Genomic DNA, 20,642 nt, shown 5'->3' on the forward strand with positions numbered 1-20,642 from the left:
TAAAATCCATAAACAGGAATGCTGTGAGGACTGACAAGCTACTATATATGAAGGGTCCACTGAAGGACCTGGTACAAAATAGGAATTCAATAAAACACAGTTATGGTGATAATGATAAAGAAACTTTCCTTAAAAGGGAGTTTAAATCCCACAGGCTAGATTTACATGAATTTTGTTTCTGAACTAAAACATTAACATCATAAAAAATACTTGTTTTAATGCTAGGCACTTAATAAGATGGGGGGGAAGGGAGTTCACCATGGCTGAAAAAAAAACAACAACCCCAGCAAGTTATCGTTTTGATGCCATAATTAGGAAGGGAAAATGAAAGTCAGCAAAACCACAGTTTTAGAAAAGTGGTTATTAGATTTTCTTCTTTCTACTGTGGAAAAAGTCCTTCCTGTTGAAGAAGGCAGTGAAATTTTATCACAGCTATTGCTATTCATAAATCTTATATCTATTTTAATTCAATCTGGCCCTAGCCTCTGAGTCGCTGCACCACAATTTGATTACTATAACCATACTTTTTAACTGCTGTCAGGAAAGACAGCGCCTTATACAAACATCTGCTGGAACACATGCCTGCGTTCTCCAGCACCAGCCTTAAATCACGCTCTGGTGATGAATCTTTATCTGACACTAATACTTTTTAACTTCATACAGACAATTAAAATGAATTGTAGCTAAATACACATATAACAAATCAATTTAATCTTTGGTTGCATAGTAGCATATTTTGCAAATTTCCTAAACTTACTTTCTTACATGTACCTTTGTCTAGGTGTTAAAACTTCAATTTAACAGAAAGGAGTGGAGATATTAATAAAACACTGCTCTTATGATACTGCCACGTAGCTGCAAGCCTCAGAGAGTAATGACATTTGAAATTTATCACTGCCATTTTTTTAAAAGTCCACATTTATGTGTGGAGAGTGCCAAGCTGGGCTTCATTAAAGAGTGACCAAAGTTGCCCTCTAGGAATTAATACAATCAAAATTTAGACAAACTCACCTAGGATAACAAACTGGGTGAACGTCACTGCTGCCTCCCAATTCCAGTCTTCCATATCGACCTATACTGCAGTATCTACCACATTTAATCTACAGTTAGTTGTCCATGGGTCTGTTCCTCTGCTCAATCAGATGTACCTGAAGTCATGGACCACTGCCATAGTCCCCAGCACAGGGCACAACCCTGACTATGAAGGGTGGTTCCTCCACTTGTTGGCTATATGGCCACTCTTTTTTTTTTTTTTTTTTTTCGGTACGCGGGCCTCTCACTGTTGTGGCCTCTCCCGTTGCGGAGCACAGGCTCCGGACGCACAGGCTCAGCAGCCATGGCTCACGGGCCCAGCCGCTCCGCGGCATGTGGGATCTTCCCGGACCGGGGCACGAACCCGTGTCCCCTGCATCGGCAGGCGGACTCTCAACCACTGCGCCACCAGGGAAGCCCTATATGGCCACTCTTATCTTCAAATTCCTCTATGGTGGTTAGCCCTGTCTGATTCATCAGTGCCCAGCACAGAGCCAGTATGTCATAAACATTTAAAATGAACCAGTACAATGTGGGCACTTAGTAAATAATTTGTTGGATGGATGGATGGACGGATGAATGAATCCACTCTGCATACCAGGAAGATCAGTGGAAAGAAAAAAGCATTTGTGGGACATATACTAGATTTGGTGTGTAAAGCATTCCCCTTCCCCAGCCCCTATATCTCATCATTTCTTTATTACATGTAAGAAAATTGAGGCTTACAAAATGCAGTAACTCACCCAACAGACACAATTGATAATAAGAGCTAAACCAGTCTGTCAGATTTCAAGTCCACTGGTAAAGGGAAAATTATTTTGGTTTTAAATTTTGAAAAATTTCAATTATTAATAATATTTTGTTTCCTGCATAACAATGACTGTAAAACAGTCTAAGAAAGAAAGCTGTGGTAATGGAATAAGGAGTTGAATACCAGCTCTGCCATATACTAGTGAGATCTCCTTGAGCAAGTCACTTTCTCTTTCTGAGCCTCAGTTTCCTCATCTGTAAAATGGAGATAATGCTCCCTCCATCACAGTTTTGTTATGATCAATTAAAAGAGGAAAGTAGCAACATATATGTAGAAGATCAATTCTTTAAGAGTTCAAGTTTTCCCATCTATAACCTTCTACATGTCACTGATGTCAATTACCTCCCAATCGCAAAACTATGGAATCTTAAAGCCAAAAGGAATCCAAGAGATCACCTAAGTCAAGTTCCTAATTCTAAACATGCAGAAACTGAGGCTCTGTCAGAGAGATGGGAGGTGCCCTGTCCCGGACTCCATAGTATGGCCAGGGCTAAAACATCTTTCATGTCTGTGTTCTTTCCACCACACGGTCTTCCAGTACTTGAACTCAGGTTTCCATTTTGTAAATACGAATGCCATTAAGAATGAAAATTAAAATCTCTAAGGATCAGAACACCTAGATTCTATGCCCAGCTGGGTGACCCTAAGCTGTCATTTGATATTTCTGGATAGCTGTTTTCAAGATAATAAAATCAGGGCCTAGTACTTTGAGTGACTAGGTAATCTCTCCATTGCAAATTATGCAGAGCGAGGTGCCCCAGATGAGAAAGCTCAGTATAAAATCCCACCATCCCCAGTCTCCACCACACCTATAAAACAGATTGTCTCCCATGCTTTCCCTGGGGACTCAGTGTTTGATATTCATTCCAACCAGATTTCACCTGCTAATCTTGTAATTAATTAGCCAGGAAGAGGGTAGTACCACAACAGTAATCTCGTTATAACTAAAATATGTCCACGTTTTACCTCTTATTCCCCTAACGTCCAAGAATTACAATCAGTATATTTTCTTAAATGACACCTGACATCTGCCTCACTTAAAATTACTCTCTCATTTTCTCCTCTTAATGGCCTGATGAGCTGGGTGAGGCATCTGAGAGTATAGCCCTGTCTCAGAGAAGAGGTGACCCACTTCTGGGGTGATTCCTTAGCCAAAGTTCCAAAGCTGGCTATGAAGTGCAAGCAAAAAAGAGGCTCCTGCCTCCTAGCCCACTCTCATCTCAGAGACTACTGCCTCAGACGCCCCAAATACAAACCAAACAAACAGGGTGCACCCTATCCCCTCCAAAAGAGAGTATGTGTAGTGTCTTCAAGGACATGGTAACAGGCTATGATCTGTCATCAGTAGGCCCAAACCAGCTCAAGATGGTAACTTCTGCCTCATCCTCGGCCCTCTTTCAGTGCTTCCTAATTCAGGGATGGTATCATCGTCTATTCAGTTCCTCAAGCCAGAATCTGATCTAGAAATCATCCTTGAAACTCTTTTCTCCCCCATTCCCTGCCATATAATCAATCCATCATCAAGTCCTATCACTGTTACCAACTAAATATCTCTTGCATTCATCTACTCCTCCATTTCCAATAAGTAAGCCCAAGTTATCGTCTTTCTTACCTGGACCACTGCAAAATGTTTCTTGATTGGTCTCTCTAGCCTCACAAACCCTTCTCAAGTGTATTCCCTTCAGCAGAGCTTCAGTGATCTTTTCAAAATACAAACCTGATTACCTTCCCTCCTCATTAAACTTGTTCAAGGCTTTCCCATATTCTTAGATTACAGAGGACACTTCTACCAGCCACTTGTGGTCTGCCCATGCAGTTTCACCTTGCACCACAATCTACCTCACCCTTGGGTCTCCAGTCACACAGCCTTTTCTTCCAGTTCCTCCAAATTTCCAAGCTCCCCCTTGCCTCAGATCCTCTGTATGTTCTTTCTCCTCACACTTCACCTAGCTAGTTCTTAGCCTTCAGCTCTCAGGTCAAGAGGCACCTTCACAAGGATAACCATTTCTGACCCCCCCAGACTAGGTCAGGTGCCCTTACAATAACTCTCTAAAAGCCCCAAGTATCTCTCCTGGAACTTGGTAATTAATTGGCTTTGATTATATATACTGTGACTGCAATTTTACACTTTGTTTGGTGATTATTTACATAACAGCTAACCTCCTGTCAAGAGAGGAAGCTTCATGAGGTCAGAAACCAGATCTGGTTTTGCTCACTACTGTATCCAGATTTTACTTAATAGTGCCTGGCACATAGTAGACCCTCACTAAATAGAAGTAAATGAATGGCAATGTGGTAAAAGGAAACGAATACATCTCTCAGCACTGACCATATACCAGGGACCTTGCTATGTATGCATTTATAATTTTCATTAAATACTCACAACAACATTTTCTGATAAGTATCATTAACCTCATTTTATAGATATGAAAACAGGCTTAAAGAGGCAAAGTGATTTGCCCAGTATCACACAGCAAGTAAATGGCAAAGTTAGAATTCTAACCCAAGCCTGACAAACATGTTCTTCCCACTGCAAAATTCTGCCTTCCTTTGAAAAGCCTCTGAGTTGATGGTGAATTCTACCTCTGATGGGAGTTTCTAGAAGATGGCTCCACAATCAGAGGAAGCCTCCACAGACTGGCAGGGCTCAGAACAAACTGCAGAAATGAGGCCTGGACAGAAAGAGCTCAGTGTGGAATAAGCTAGTTTTAAGAGCTAAGCCTTGAGAATTTAACTTCAGAATAGGATGCTGAAAATGCTTTTTTTTCTTTTTTTTGAAAATGCTTTCTTTTTGTTGTAAGATTCCTATTTAATTCATTTTGAATACCACCCAGGCAAAAATCCCAAAGTCGGCCCTCAGGATTTTCAGTATAATGTCGAGCAACAGGAAGAGCACTGCATTAGTATAATGGTAAGGGGGAAATAATCTCAGTAAAATCCATTTTTAGGGCTTCCCTGGTGGTGCAGTGGTTAAGAATCCACCTGCCAATGCAGGGGACATGGGTTCGAGCCCTGGTCCAGGAAGATCCCACATGCCGCGGAGCAACTAAGCCCGTGAGCCACAACTACTGAGCCTGCGAGCCACAACTACTGAAGCCTGCGCTCTAGAGCCCCTGCTCCGCAACAAGAGAAGCCACCGCAATGAGAAGCCTGTGCACCGCAATGAAGAGTAGACCCACTAACCGCAACTAGAGAAAGCCCGTGCACAGCAACGAAGACCCAACTCAGCCAAAAATAAATAAATAAATAAATTTATTTTTAAAAACAAATATATTAGGGCTTCCCTAGTGGTGCAGTGGTTGAGAGTCCGCCTGCCGATGCAGGGGACGCGGGTTCGTGTCCCGGTCTGGGAAGATCCCACATGCTGCGGAGCAGCTGGGCCCGTGAGCCATGGCCGCTGAGCCTGTGCATCCGGAGCCTGTGCTCCACAACGGGAGAGGCCACAACAGTGAGAGGCCCGCATACCACAAAAAAAAAAAAAAAAAAAAATTTTTTTAAGACATTTTTAAATTAATGAATTTGGTCCTTTTATTGGTATACCACGGTGTGTAAAAAGGTAGTAAATACCTAATATCTTGCTTTAGAAGTAGAACAGACTAATAAAAACTGGTCTATAAAAAGGAAGACTAACAAAATACAGTCACAGAGGTAAGTTGCCAAGAAAGTAACTGCTGAAATGATGTTGGGACTTTACTATCCTTTACTGAAAAAGGTATGTAAAATAAAGCCAATGGAAAAGTGAGACAAACAGCTCCTAATTCAAAATACAGAGTTACTTTAGATATTCCTTCTCTCTCTCTCTCTGAGACCAATGCAGCCAACTGCATCGGGGCGGGGCGGGGTGGGGGTAGGGGGTGGGAGGGGGCAGAAATGATGGTCAGAGGAGAGAAGCAAGGTCAAAGGCCAGAAGGTCCTTAGGCTCAAGGCCATGCCTCAGCTCAGGTAGCAATAAGCAAAAGCTGTTGTCTAGAAACATAACCAGCACTAAGAAGTCCAGGTTATAATTTTTCGGAAAGAGATCCTGAAACTAAAGTAGCTTAACATATTAGAGGGGACCATTCCCACGATAATAGCAAATATTCCAAGTTCAGATGAGGAGCATTTTCCTCTAAAGGCAATTCGCTGACCTTTTCTGAGTTTGCAACATTTCTCAGTGGCTTCACACTTTCTGCAAAGTTTTAAGTGACTTCCTTTGAAGAGAGCTATTTAATGCCAATGATTGTAGAAAACATTTGTTCAAAATTATCCAGACATAGACTGGAACAATGCTGAAACAAGAGCAGCATGCAAAAATGTATTTAAGGACTATCATCCCAAAATGCTGCTAAAAGCTATTAACCAGTATGTGTTAATTGCCACAGCATTCATATTAATTTTCACTTCAGGCTCGACACTGTGGAATATTTCCCCTGATACATTTTAAACAAAGTTTAATTTAAGGAACTGCTTCTATCAACACTTATGAAAATTAACAGCCAAGCAATTAGCACTCATGAATTATCCCTTCCCCCATGCTCTCTGCAGCTTCCCTGTTAAAACAGTTTCTAACAGAGGAATGGTTACTTTCTAGCAAGTTAACACAATCAAAGTCCCAGTTGTCTGTATGAACTAGCACTGGTTCTGCTTTTTAAAGCACTTGTCAAGGCAAACATGCTCCTTATATTTAGAGTATAATTTAGCTAAGTCAAATAAGTAAAATATTTAACGTTTTACTAAACTGCCAAGCAATTACTAGTATCAAACTACCCTCTCACCTGATGTTTAAAAAATAGCCATTGCAAACAAACAAACAAAAAAAGGAAGTAATTACTTGTCTTAATCTTCCTATTTCAAGTTAAAGGTCAAAACCCCACTGGACTGACTCCCTGGACTTCTACAAGCGGACCACCTTCACCCAGTCTGCTGTACATCTTGTGTAACGATGCTAAAGTCCTAGTTTTAAGAGCACATTTCCTCTCACTCGATCCTGTCAACAATCTAATGAAGTACAAAGGAGAGACAGCATCACTGGCCTGCACCCTTTACAGAGAGAGAAAGGCAGAAGTGGGGTATTTGCTGAGCACTTCCTATGTGCTATATCTCAATACTCATCAGGAAGACACACTACCACCATCTCATTCCACATACGAGGACTGCAGCTTCATGAGGTTAAGTAACTAGCCTGAAGTCATACCACTAAGTGGTGGAATTAGGATTTAAACTCAGACCTTACTACAAAATAGATCTGCTTACAAACTAAATTACACTGCCTCTCCCCATGCTAGGTGCTTTATCCTATCTGATGGTCTCATCAGCTTTGTTAGGAAGGAACTCTTAATTTCTTTGCATAGGTAAAGAAACTGAGATTCAGTGAGGTGACAAACCTGACTGAGGTGACACAACTGATAATCAGCACCATTTCTTTGTTAGTAACTGTACTGACTGGAGATGGGTATCTGAATTTCTAAGGGTCTACTGATGATAATATTTGTAAACTCAGTTTAACCAAAATAGTGATGACGATGTACTAGCTAAAGCTTCTCAAGTGATAAGGCATGGGAAAAGGGCTAGATACTTTTTAAAATAAGACCTCTTTTGAAAAAGGTGGAAAGACAGAGCAGAAATCCACACATTCAGGGGCACTTAAATCAGTGCTGAATGTTTACTGCCTGTCACTCCTTCATCGCTTCAGAGCAACTCCCTGTCACGCCCAACATTTCCCACTTTCAGTGAGATCAGAAGGACTGGCACAGGAATTTTCCTATTGCCTCACCTCTAAAACAGAGGTTGGTTTTGTTAATGAAGCTATTCAGAAGTCCTGTTTTTAACAAGCCCAAAGAATTTAGGCAGATGGCTGAGCCTGGTTTTGCCTTGTCCGGCTAAGCATTCCCCAAAACCACTTGCAATCTGTCCTGGTCTTTTTTCAAATGATCAGTAAACAGAGTTATTAATAACCTATGAATCTGAAACAGTCACGGATAGCATTGCCAATTTGTCAAAAAGATAATATAAACATAGTAATTAACCTGATCAAAAAACTGTAAAAATTACAATAAAGCATATACCTAAGTACGGCCTTTCCCTCTTGACTACATGCCTTCAAGAAATTATTAACCAACCACAGTTTTAAAAAAATCAAATTATTAACCAGCTACAGGAACCAAAAACTATTTAAAAGTATTCGCTTTAATTTAGTACAATAACTAAGAGATGCTTACCCTTAGAATCACTAAAACCAACAATTCAGTTTGCACAAATCCTTAAAGATGCCTGCTTACCTACAATGTAACTGTAAAGCCACACCAAAAACAAAATCCTTTTTTTAAATCCAATGCTAGTTTAATCATAAGGAGGATTTCACAGCAGTTAGTCTCTTGAGGAAATAGATAATTAAGTAGTTTTTTAGCATATTTAATTAGACCCCAAACTCTTCCCTGTCCCCTTCTCTCCCCAATTATGTACCATTTGCCCAAGAGACCTAAGTAACTCAGTTAATTATGTAAATAAGGCAAGCATTATTCCCAAGAAAAGCATTGTGAATATTTGTAGTGGAAAGAACCACATATTTTAGTGGCTTTAACAAACCTTTGCAAAAAAAAGGGGGGGGGACTATCAAAAAACATGAGAAACTCTTACATTTGAGGCAAGAAACAGGGAGTTCAATGACAAGATGGTGAATCATTAAAACAGGACACTCATTTCACTTCTTAAATATGAGCTGAATAAAAATAAAATAATTCTAAGTTACAACAGTAACAAAAATTTAGTGCTGAACGTCAAATGATTTATGGGAAGAATCAATCTGGAAATTATTAAAGTCGACTCTCACAGAAAAGGCTTTATTATCAAGGGGTTGACATGATCTTAACTCTCGAGGCAGCCATGGTGCTGTTATAACTACTACAATCCCATTATTATGCAATCACAAAATGCTAATTTCATCATTTTGAGGTGTTATTTGAATAGTCATTTTAATTTCTAGGTTACGAAAAGGCTTGACTCAAGTATAATTCTCTATTAATCACTGAGATGTCATTGAATATCATATTGATGCATTTCACAAAGATAGACTAATTTAATATGTACAATACAATATCCTTCAAATATTAAGCCACTTTCATTACACATCTGCCAAATGCATCAATATTAAATAATAGATGAGAACACGGGTTTAATTGTGTTTTAGCAATTGTAATATGTAGGATAATAAAAAAATAGCACTGCGTCACAAGACAGACTTATCGATATATAAATCTGTCTTAATCAATTGTGCAATGGTGACTGGGCCATGCTCACATCCTTTGCTGATTACAAATAGACCTGATATGACAAAAACATCGAGAGTCATAAGTGTAAACACATATCTAGCAAAAATAATTCCTTTGTGACTGAGGAAATGGCTTCTTTATTTTATTTTTTAATTTCAAGTTAGGTATATATAACAAGCAGAGTTCACAACCTTCTAGCAAGGTTAGATTTGGATAATCCTAAGTAATTTATAATAGAATCTAATAGTATAATGAAAATTCTAGAATATAGTATTTTAAAAGATCTGTGCTACTTTGTTGGCATCACAGCATTATCAAATACTAATTACTCCAGCAATTAACTGCATCCTCAAACAATGAGATGATAGGCAATGGAAGCAAATAAATTCTAGCCATGTAACCTAATCCCAATAATAACATCTCACATATCTAAATGAATTGATTGTAGTAGTTAAGAAAAAAATCCCCTACAGTCCAACTCACTAGTTTCCAGAGGCTGACATTCCTGTCCCCTAGGGGGACCCTTCCTTCTCTTTGCTGCATTCCACAAGAAGAAACAGGAAAAGGTGGCAGGGGCAGGCTGAAGAGAAGCTCTTCACGGGATACAATCTCTAATTTACTGGAAGTACTTTCTTATGTTTTTTGGAGAAAACTCCTGAGCATATTAGGATTTTATGCTATTTATGCATTTTGTTTCTAGTTTTTGTTCTCCTTCCCCGCCAACATCAATAACCTCATGTGCCAATGTCCATATATGCTTACTTAAACCAATGGAAACATGCTGAATTGTATGAGGTGAAAGCGTTTCAAAGAAAAAACATCTCCTTGCTCAGATGACAACTGACAGAACCAGCATATAACCAGGACTTGATTATAAAAAGTGCAAACATAAGCAAAGAGCTGTATCTTTATTAATTGCAATGGCGTTGAACTAAGACAAATTGTACACAATCCCTCCAGGCAACAAGCTATCACTCAGCACGCCCACACCACTGCCAGACAGCAAACATAATGGCAATAAATATAAAAATCAACTGCTACTGTCCTGAAAGAAACCCAGCTCAGCTGAGCACAGAGACAAAGAATGGCAGGGAATGGGTAAGAGAGGGTGCTGCATGTATTGATAGAACTATATTCCACCTAAAATAGTGGCCATTTTTCTAAAAGGAAAACAAACACACTTTAATTTAGCAACTGCAAACTGTCAGAACAAACAGGAAAAAATTAAGTCATCCTGCATAGCCAGTGTCAGACAAGATTCAATAAAACACTGACATGCAAAGCAATGTCTTAGAATTCTGAAATGAAGCTCTCACCTCTACAATTTCTGGAGTTATAATCAAGAATCAGACAAGACAACCCAAACCATCTCCCAGAACCACTTTCATGGCTTTCCAAACAGTCAGACCTTGATTAATCACAGCCCAACTAACCCAAACCTTAGGAGAGAAACACTTAGGAGATAAAACAGGAACACACACACACACACACACACACACACACACACACACACACACGTATCTCCAGACTGTTTCTGTTTTCATCCTCCCATTTCGCGTTGACTTACCTTGCCATCAAATTTGGAATACTCGTTAAAGGGGTTATTCAGCTGCAGAGGACACTGCTCCAGGCGTACAGATAGTATTGACTGCTTTCCAGAATGTGGAGGTTTCTCTTTGAGCGACTTTTTTTCAAATAGTGACTTTAACTCCTGGGCTGTGATACAAGAGGAAGATAAAAACATCTTTGTGATTACAACACAGAGAGATAGCCTGTCCACCTTCCCTAAAAAGTCTTCCTTGGAATCCTGAGGAGGGAGTGTCCAAGACATGTTTAGGTCAGATATGTGCAAAAAGTCTCACATATATGTCTGTGCACTGAAAGAGCAGAGCACTGAAAAACACATAGGTCAGGTTTGTCAACTTAGAAAGACTAGGGTTTAAGGAAGGGGGCAGAAGGCAGACAAGCCAACAGAACAGCCATTTTGTAAGAGCGCCTACAGCTGTGAGACCTGAGATTCAGCCTGGCTTTGCCACTAGCAGATAGATGTGTGATACTGGACCATTCACTAAACCTCTTTGGACTTGTCAAACCAGATTATCTTGAAGATCTCTCCTGGCTCTAATATGTGGTTTTGAAGTTCTAGTTCTTCAAGGTCAAGGTCCACCTCTTAATCCTCTCACACTTTCCAATGACACCTAGCACACAATCTGGATGACAAAGATGAGGAGGAGGAAAAGGAGAAAGAGTATTTTTAATAATAATAGCTAACATTTACTGAGCAAACCAACGTATCTCATCTAATCCTCATAACAAGCTGATGAGGTAGATATTTGCATTATCTCAATTCTGTCAACTGGAAACTGAAGCGTAGAATATTTTGATTAGCCCTAGGCCACACAGCCAGTAAGTAGCAGGGCTCAGGTTTGCACCCAGCCATGGCTCTTAGCCATTAGGCACTAATGAACAAAGTAGACCTTCAATAAATTTTGTTGCATGAATCAATGAATAAAATAATGATTGAAGGAATTCAGATTAAGTTATTAAATCAAAACCTTCAGCACTTATTCATTAGTGAACCAAGACAAGTTAGTTCCATATCTTCTCAAAGATCATTTCATTCTCTATATTAATCTGAATGTCATTTAAGGTGATAGCTGGATGATAAGTACATGAGCGTTCATTATACTTTATATTTTGTGATGTTAGAAAATTTCCATACTTTACACTTTAAATGAATCAATCGTAGATCTTAAAATGTGCAATAAATAAGTTCAACCCATTCCATTCTTGAGCATAGCCAACTTGAACTGAGATCAAACATAATTGTGAAATAGTCACTTAGAACTTTTTAAAAAGGTAACAAAATTATTTTCAACAAACCAGTGGGGGAAGTTTATCAAACGAGTCCTTATAGATTTAAGTGGCAAACCAGGAGAAAAGGATCTAATTCTTTTTTAAAATGTGGCACTTGACTATCCAATCCAGATTCTGAATATATAAGTACATGTGATCAACAGATTAATATGTTAATTATATATTAATACCAACAGATTAATGCACATTTGAAAAAGTTTTAGATTACTACTGAAGTGGTATTTTAAATATTGGAAGTACTATTCTACCTGTACTCTATCAATAATTTTATTGCTACACTTTGGAAAAGAATAATCCTTTATTAAATACCTACTAGGAAAAAGTAAAAACAAAAAACCTACTAGGGGCCAGGAACAATGCCAGGTGTCTTCTCATCCTATGCTCACAATGATCCTGAAAGACAGGTTACCAACAGCTCCATGAAGAAACTGAGGTGTAGCAAACATAAGTCCCTTATCCAAGTCACTCTACTGTTATCAGTAGGGTTAAGTGTGAAGTGATGATATATTAACTCTTCCATTCTCAGACTAATTCACACTTAGACCTCTCTCCTCAACCTGTGACATTTTCCCACTTCCTCTTTTGCTTCCAACATCACGGAGAAACAGAAACAACCAAATGAGGACTTCTGCATGCTCACCTGCACTTCCTCCTACCTTCCCTCCCATCACAACATGGATGAACTGCCTATGCTCTTATCAGATCAGCCCCTCCTCTGTGCACTAGATTCCATCCACTCTTGCCGACTCAAGGGCATCAAGCAATTCTCTTCCATCTCGCTTCCATTTTCAATTTTTCCCTCTTACTGGGTCAGTCTCATCAGCATATAGATACTGAAATACTACTCATTAAAAAAAAAAAATTCTCCTGTACTTCCATACTCCCAACCAGTGACTACCCTATTTTTCTGCTCCTCAAAATGGTTGTCTATATTCTTGCTGTCTAATTTTTCTCCTCCCATTCACACAAACCCACTCCAATCAGGCATTCAGGCTCCACCACTTCATCAAAGCACCTTTCAACGAAGTCACCAATGGTTCCCCTGTTGCTAAATCTACTGGTCAATTTTTAATCCTCATCTTACAAGACCTCTTGGTAGCACTTGACATTTCACTCGTTCCTTTTTGGAATCCTTTTCTTCACTTGCTGTCCAGGCTACTCCTTCTCAGTCTCCCTGCTGATTCTTCCTCCTTTTGCCCTCAAATCTTTGGCATTCCCCAAGGCATAGTGTTTGGGCCTTTTCTTTATCTACATTCACTCCCTCAGTGATCTCATCCAGCCTTATGATTTTATATACCACTTTAGGGAATTCCCTGCTGGTCCAGTGGTTAGGAATCCGGGCTTTCACTGCCGGGGGCCAGAGTTTGATCCCTGGTTGAGGAACTAAGATCCTGCAAGCTGCATGGCAGGGCCAATAAAATAAAATAAATAGGTAAATACCATTTTACAAGAGGCAAAACTAAATTGCAGTGATACAAATCAGAACAATGATTGCCTTTGGGGAGGAGACTAACTAGAAAGAGGCACGAGGGAACTTTTCTGGGGTATAGAAATGCTGTATACGTGACTGGAATGCTAGTTACACAGGTGTATGTTTGGCAAAAGTCATCAAACTGTACATTTAATACCTATACATTTCAATGTATGTACAGCATACCTCAATAAAAAAATAAATAAGGGAAAACCTAAATAAATATCCTCTGTATGCTGATAACTTCTAAATGATTATTCCTAGACTCCCTAAAATTATAGATTCAACTTCATATTTCGCACCTCCACTTGGATGTCCAATAGGTATCTCAAACTTTACACGTCTGTAACCAAACTCTTGATCTTCCCCACAAACCCACCCCTCCCACAATTTTCTTCTCAGTTAATGGCAACTCAATTTTGCTAGGCAAAAAACTTGGGTGTCATTCCACTTTTCTCTTTCTCGCACATCCTATCCATCAACAGAAACTTAAGAAGATAATCCAGAACCACCTATAGCTACCAAAACTGGATTATTACCACCACCTTCAAACTGGTCTTGTTTCCACCCTTGCCTCCCCCACCCCAACCCAGGCCACTGTCTCTTCTCAACACAGCAGCCAATGAGTCTTTTAAAATACAAGTTATAGGGACTTCCCTGGTGATACAGTGGTTAAGACTCCACGCTTCCACTGCAGGGGGCGCGGGTTCGACCCCTGGTGAGGAAACTAAGCTCCCGCATGCTGCCTGGTGCAGCCCAAATTTTTTTTTAATTTTAAAGAAGAAAAAACAAAGTTATAAACTTCAGAATAAGAAGAAAATTGATAAATCTGATGACAACAAAAACAAAAACTTCCTAATATATAAAGATTCTCAAAGTAGAGAAGACACTGACCAACAACATGGACAAGAAATATATAATATCCACAGAAAAAGAAATTCAAATAGCTCTTTTTTTTTGTGGTACGCGGGCCTCTCACTGTTGTGGCCTCTCCCGTTGCGGAGCACAGGCTCCGGACGCGCAGGCTCAGCGGCCATGGCTCACGGGCCTAGGCACTCCGTGGCACGTGGGATCTTCCCGGACCGGGGCATGAACCCGCGTCCCCTGCATCGGCAGGCGGACTCTCAACCACTGCGCCACCAGGGAAGCCCCTCAAAGAGCTCTTAAACAAATGGAAAGATGTTCAACCACATTTCATAATAAGAAATATGCAATTTAAAACTATACTACGAGGGACTTCCCTGGTGGCGCAGTGGTTGAGAGTCCGCCTGCCGATGCGGGGGCACGGGTAGTGCCCTGGTCCGGGAGAATCCCACATGCCGCGGAGCAGCTGGGCCCGTGAGCCATGGCCGCTGAGCCTGCGCGTCCGGAGCCTGTGCTCTGCAGCGGGAGGGGCCGCAGCAGTGAGAGGCCCAAGTACCGCAAAAATAAAGAATCTGCCTGCCAATGCAGGGGACACAGGTTCAAGCCCTCGTCCGGGAAGATCCCACATGCCGCGGAGCAACTAAGCCTGTGCGCCACAACTACTGAGCCTGCGCTCTAGAGCCTGTGAGCCACAACTATTGAGCCCGTGAGCCAAAACTACCGAAGCCCAAACACCTAGAGCCCGGGCTCTGCAACAGGAGAAGCCACCGCAATGAGAAGCTCGCACACCGCAACAAAGAGTAGCCCCGGCTCACCTCAACTAGAGAAAGCCCACGCACAACAACGAAGACCCAACACAGCCATAAATAAATAAATACATATATTAAAAAAAAAAAAACCAAAAAACTATACTATGATACCATTCCACTTCTATCAGGAAATAGACACTCGACACATTACTAGAGAGAATGAAAAACAGCAAAATCTCAATAAAGGGGAATGTAACAATGTCAAAGAAAACCATATATTTACCCCTTGGCCCAACAATACCACTTTCAGGATTCTGATCCTAGAGACACTGGCAAAAAAACAAAACTAAACTAATATGCATGACGCTTTCCACTGCAGTCCCATTTGCAACAGCAAAAGCCTGAAAACTATCAAATATCCCTCAACAAGGGACTGGTTGGCTAAACTATGGTACAACCACATCATGAAACCTATCTCTATGTATTGCTCCAGAGTAATTCTCAGGATGTGTTGCTAAATGAAAAATGGGTTGCATAAAATAGTGTGTATTATGCTATCTTTAATTTAAAAAGAGGGGAATATGAATGTAAATATGCTTATATATATTTGTAAGTGGACAGAAAAGCCAAAACCTTTTTTAAAATGACTATCTAAAAGAGTAGAAGACAAGGAATGAGCCTAGATTTCTCTGGTTTACCTTGTTTTATGTATTTAACTTTACAACCATGTAAATGTTTTGTGTAATTAAGAAAAAGTGCAACCTCTAAAAATAAAAGCAAAATTAAAAATGAACTTAAGTGTAGTATTTAGTTGGCAGTTTAACTACAAAGAGAGGAATTATTTTAAGTAACTTTATCATATATCAATTTGTACATTCCCTATTAGAAAATATCAAAAAGACAAAAAAATCTTAAACTGTTTTCACTAATCATAATGTTAATAATAACATTGGTATTTCTATTCTGGAACCAAGATTTTCAGCATGAGAAAGGATACATAAACATAAAATCAAAAGTAAAAATTCCTAAATCTGAATTGGAATTATCAGCATTAACTCACAATGTATTCTCTTTAAAAATTTATTTTTTTCTGAGCTCTACTCCCTGAAAAGGCCTACAAGGAAAACAAAAATCAATCCAGTGAGCCCCCCCAGAGCTCAGTTGTGGTCTCTTAATGCCATTTACCACTAAAAAGAATCAAGACTCCCTGGAAAAACAGCTGATTCCAGATTTGGGGAAGAAAATGTGCAAGATGAACCTGCAACATCTTGTTACACAAGAAAGCAAGGAAACTATGAAAGATTACTGGAATTGTGTCAAAAGAACTTAGCAGCAAATGTGAAGGGACTCACTATACAAAGGGAGAATTTCAGCATAAAAAAAGAATAACTGCAATGAATTGAAAAATATAAATTATGCTTAAAAACCCATGAGTGCATAATGATACAAAGGGAAAAAAACCCTCATTGGTCATCTACATGGGATGCTAGGGAACAAACTCTTCATTCTGAAAACAACTGACAAAGGTAAAGAAGCAAGCATTTATCCTGCTGTTCTTGCAGGGACTATACCTGAGGATAGCCAAATAATAGATTAGGGAAAGTCCTTTATATAAAACAAGTTGATAAAAATTAGAAATCACTATTTCACACCTCTTAATGAAATAATGAATCTAGGTGATACTCATTAATGGCCACTAAAACTATCAGATGAAAAGCTGATGGGAGTAATTTAATGATGGATGGATAAGGCCTGATTCCACCATCAATCTTGTTACAAAAAACACAGTAAGACATTCCATGTTTCCTAAAATGATGCAATAGGAAATACAGATCAGCATGTACACAGTGTTCTTACCAAAAATCAAACTTCAATCTGAGCAATTCTGTAGATCTAACCACCAGTTTATAGGAAATAAAGAGGACAGAGGAACATATTAACCATGGGGATATGATTAGCAAAAGCCAGAATGTAGGAAATACTATGGGACAAAATGACCCAGTTTCTTCAACTAATAAATTACAAGAATAAAAAGTGAAAGAGAATCTATAGATTAAAAAGGAAATGAGACATATTGCCCAAAAGTAAGGTGTGGACCTTAGATCTAGACCTGAACAAACAAAATGGGGGGGGGGGGCAGAAAAAAAAATTGAGACAATCAGGAAAATATTTGATAATAGTAAAGAATTCCTGCTAATTTTTGGAGGATAGTGGTAGAGCAGTTTTATTACATGTTAAAAAACACACAGGGCTTCCCTGGTGGCGCAGTGGTTAAGAATCCACCTGCCAATGCAAGGGACACAGGTTTGAGCCCTAGTCCGGGAAGATCCCACATGCCGCGGAGCAACTAAGCCTGTGTGCCGCAACTACTGAGCCTGTGCTCTAGAGCCCATGAGCCACAACTACTAAGCCCGCGTGCCAAAGCTACGTGCCTAGAGCCCGTGCTCCGCAACAAGAGAAGCCACCGCAATGAGAAGCCCACGCACCACAACGAAGAGTAGCCCCCGCTCGCTGCAACTAGAGAAAGCCTGCACACAGCAACGAAGACCCAATGCAGCCAAAAATAAAATAAATAATAAATAAATAAACAAACACATAAGTATTTAGGTATGCAATTATATGATAGCTAGGATTTGCTTAAAAATAATCTGGGAGGGGAGGGGAGGTGAATGTCTAAATGACACAAGACGAAACATATATTGCTAACTGCTGAAGCTGGGTGATGGGCACGTGGGGTTCATGACACCATTCTCTCTACTTTTGTATATGTTTGAAAATTTTTTTCTTTGTTTTTGTGTTTGAAAAATTTTATAATAAATAGTTGTTTTAAATGAAATTCAAGCTAGGAAAAAAAAAGTAAAAAGTAAGTCACACATCATATCAGTACTCTGATCAAATCACCTCACCCAGGGTCCTTACAGGACTGTGCGTGATCAGGTCTCCCACTACTTACTTCTCTGACCTCACTCCTTCCCTTGCTTACTCTACTCTAACCAACAAGCATCCTTCCTTGCTATTCCTTGAGTACATCAGTCACACTTCTGCCACAGAACCTTTGCACTTGCTGTTCCCTCATCTTAGAACACTCATCTCCCAGTATCTGCCTGGCTCACTCCTTCACTTCCTTCAGATCTCTGCTCATCCACCACCTTCCTAATGAGACCTTCCCTGATCACCCTATATAAAACAGCACAATCCCATGCCTAGCATTCCTTACCGACCTTAGTTGGGGGATATTGTTTTCTATGCCACTTCTCCCATTCTGACACCTGACCTCCTATGTTCGTTTAAATGCCTTTCTCCCCAACAACCTCCACGAGGGGAGGGACTTTGTCTTGTTCACTGCTCTACCTTCTAGACCTATAATAGTGCATAACTGCCTTTGCATACTGTGGGAGCTAAATAAATACTTGTTGAATGAATAACTCTGGATCAGAAAAGCAGAGAAAGTAGTTGTGGGGATAGGGAGCAGAATAGGAGGAGGAAGGAGAGAGCAGATGGTCACAAAAAAGCAGAGATAAGATTGGAAAAGGTCACAGAGCCCTTCTTCCTGGTTCTAAGCCATTCATAAGACACAGCTATACTTCCTGAGTTGCTCAACTTCAAGCTGCTCTTCAACTTTGACTTCACTTGCTTTTCATTATTTTCAACTGAAAGTTTTTAATATAGAAGCTTTGGTACCTTTCCCGAACATTGGCTGTAGCTGACACAGAGAAAGAAAGGTACAAGGGAACCCCAAAGACTCCTCAATATTCAAAGCTCCAGGAGCAGCTCCTTTCTGCCTATGGTATGGGAGAGAATGGAGCACAGTGGAGAGACTACAGTGTTTGGGATCAGATTGGCCAGGAGAAGAATTCTGACTTTGTAACTACTTGTAAGTAAGTAACTTGGGAAAGTTAGTTAGCGCCTCTGTCCTCCAGTTTTCTCACCAATAATACAGAAATATTAACAGCTAATTTGCTCTGCTTGCATGAAGATGAAGTAAAGTTAGTGGCTGGCATATTATAATCCAGTGGTGCTCAGAGCTGGTTACCCATCAGAATCACCCAGTGAGCTTCTGAAAAATATAGATTTGTGGACCCTAACCTCTACCTACTGAACCAGGAATTACACAGACAGGGCCTAGAAATGTATATAGAATGTCATTATAACATGTACTTTTGGATGCATTTCTGACTTTTATACAGCCATTGCATCTGGGAACTGTTGTCTTAAGAAACCAATAATAGAAGTTATAGTAAGAAAACTTCAGGAATATTCATAAGTAACTGATAAAAACTACATTACTGTTTTAAGTTATTATTTAACTTCACATGTAAATAGCCTTGAATTCCAATTAGACTTCAAATTTCTTAAGGACAGGAATCATGTATTCCCCAAAGCACCTAGCACAGAATTACTACGCACACAGAAGTTGTAGAAGAAATACTTGTTAAATGACTCAATAAATAAGAATAATAACCAATTTTGTAAATAATATACCAACACCATTTTAAAACAATAAAATTAAAAATACTAGTCTTTGATTTGAGATTATTGCTGACAAAGCTGTCTTCCAATGACATCGTCTTCACATTTATCCATGCAGTTTTAGTTACAGAAATACTAAAAGAATCTTACTATAAGGTATTACGTTTACCATGTGGTCTCGTCGCATATGGGTCAGTAGGTTCATAAAGAACTTCGAGGTATGGACCAGATGGTTTCTAAGATCCCTTCTAACTCCTCTATGAAAAGGAAGCATTTAGGCAGTGTCTTAAAGAATAAACTGGATGTAGCAGATAGAATAAGTGTGGAAAAAGAACATTCCATGGGAGGTCATCATATTCATAATGATGATTCTTCTAGTGGGAAATGAAATAAAACAAAGATAAAAAACAGATGAAAGGATTTTTCACAAAATGTAATTAGCAGAAGAATGAGGAAATGAATGAATGATTACCTAGCCAAAATTCCCAATTAATATCAAAATGATTTGGTGGTGGCATTTCTTGCCAAAAGAGAATGTGTATTTGAGAGATGTGTGAAAATAGAATGGCTGATCCATTTGCCAGGTAGATGTTTAGTGGACTGCGAACTCCACTTTTCTAACACATTTCAGGATAACCAGAGTGCCAGTCTGTGGTAATGACAGAACCCAGCTTAACAGAAAATTCAAAGGCATTCTTCTGTGCATTGACGAGGTTCACTCTAACCATCAAGAGTAACCACCAGGCAGGCTACTGGTCTGGCCAGAATCAAGGTCAACATCTCAAAGCATGGGCAGGCACATTAAGGAGCTCTTCCAGAAATAAGATCACAGTGTCAATTACTGAAATCTCTGAGACAGGAATAAAGGGAAGGAAACTGAGGGAGAGAGAAGCAGATATACATAATGGACAGTGTGGTTAAAATGAAAGCCAACAGGGGACTATTTGTTCCTCCAGCACATTCTGTGAAACACTGAACAAAAGTTAAAGTGGATTAGAACTTTAAGGAGTGGGCGGGGGAGTACCAAAACTTATTAGATGCATCAAAATTTAGGTTGAAGAAATTACTTCTCACATTGTGAAAGGGGTTAATGAAGATACATTTGAGATGCTCTACTCTAT

The 20,642-nt window shown here is 39.6% G+C and overlaps 1 protein-coding gene across 7 annotated transcripts in view; it reads right to left on the reverse strand.

Moving 5' to 3' along the window:
• Nucleotides 1–20,642, reverse strand: part of MAPKAP1 (MAPK associated protein 1) — a 230,645-nt gene that overhangs the window by 178,679 nt on the left and 31,324 nt on the right. For all 7 annotated transcript variants that reach the window (XM_022578740.3, XM_022578739.3, XM_022578738.3 and 4 more), the window contains one exon: nt 10,658–10,806. In XM_022578740.3, coding sequence (XP_022434448.1) covers nt 10,658–10,806 — 149 coding nt within the window. The remainder of the gene's footprint in view (nt 1–10,657; nt 10,807–20,642) is intronic.

The sequence above is a fragment of the Delphinapterus leucas genome, chromosome 6, assembly GCF_059928025.1.
Source record: "Delphinapterus leucas isolate spDelLeu-1000000601 "Yukka" chromosome 6, BTC_Dleu_Yukka2, whole genome shotgun sequence".
Lineage (NCBI taxonomy): Eukaryota > Metazoa > Chordata > Mammalia > Artiodactyla > Monodontidae > Delphinapterus > Delphinapterus leucas.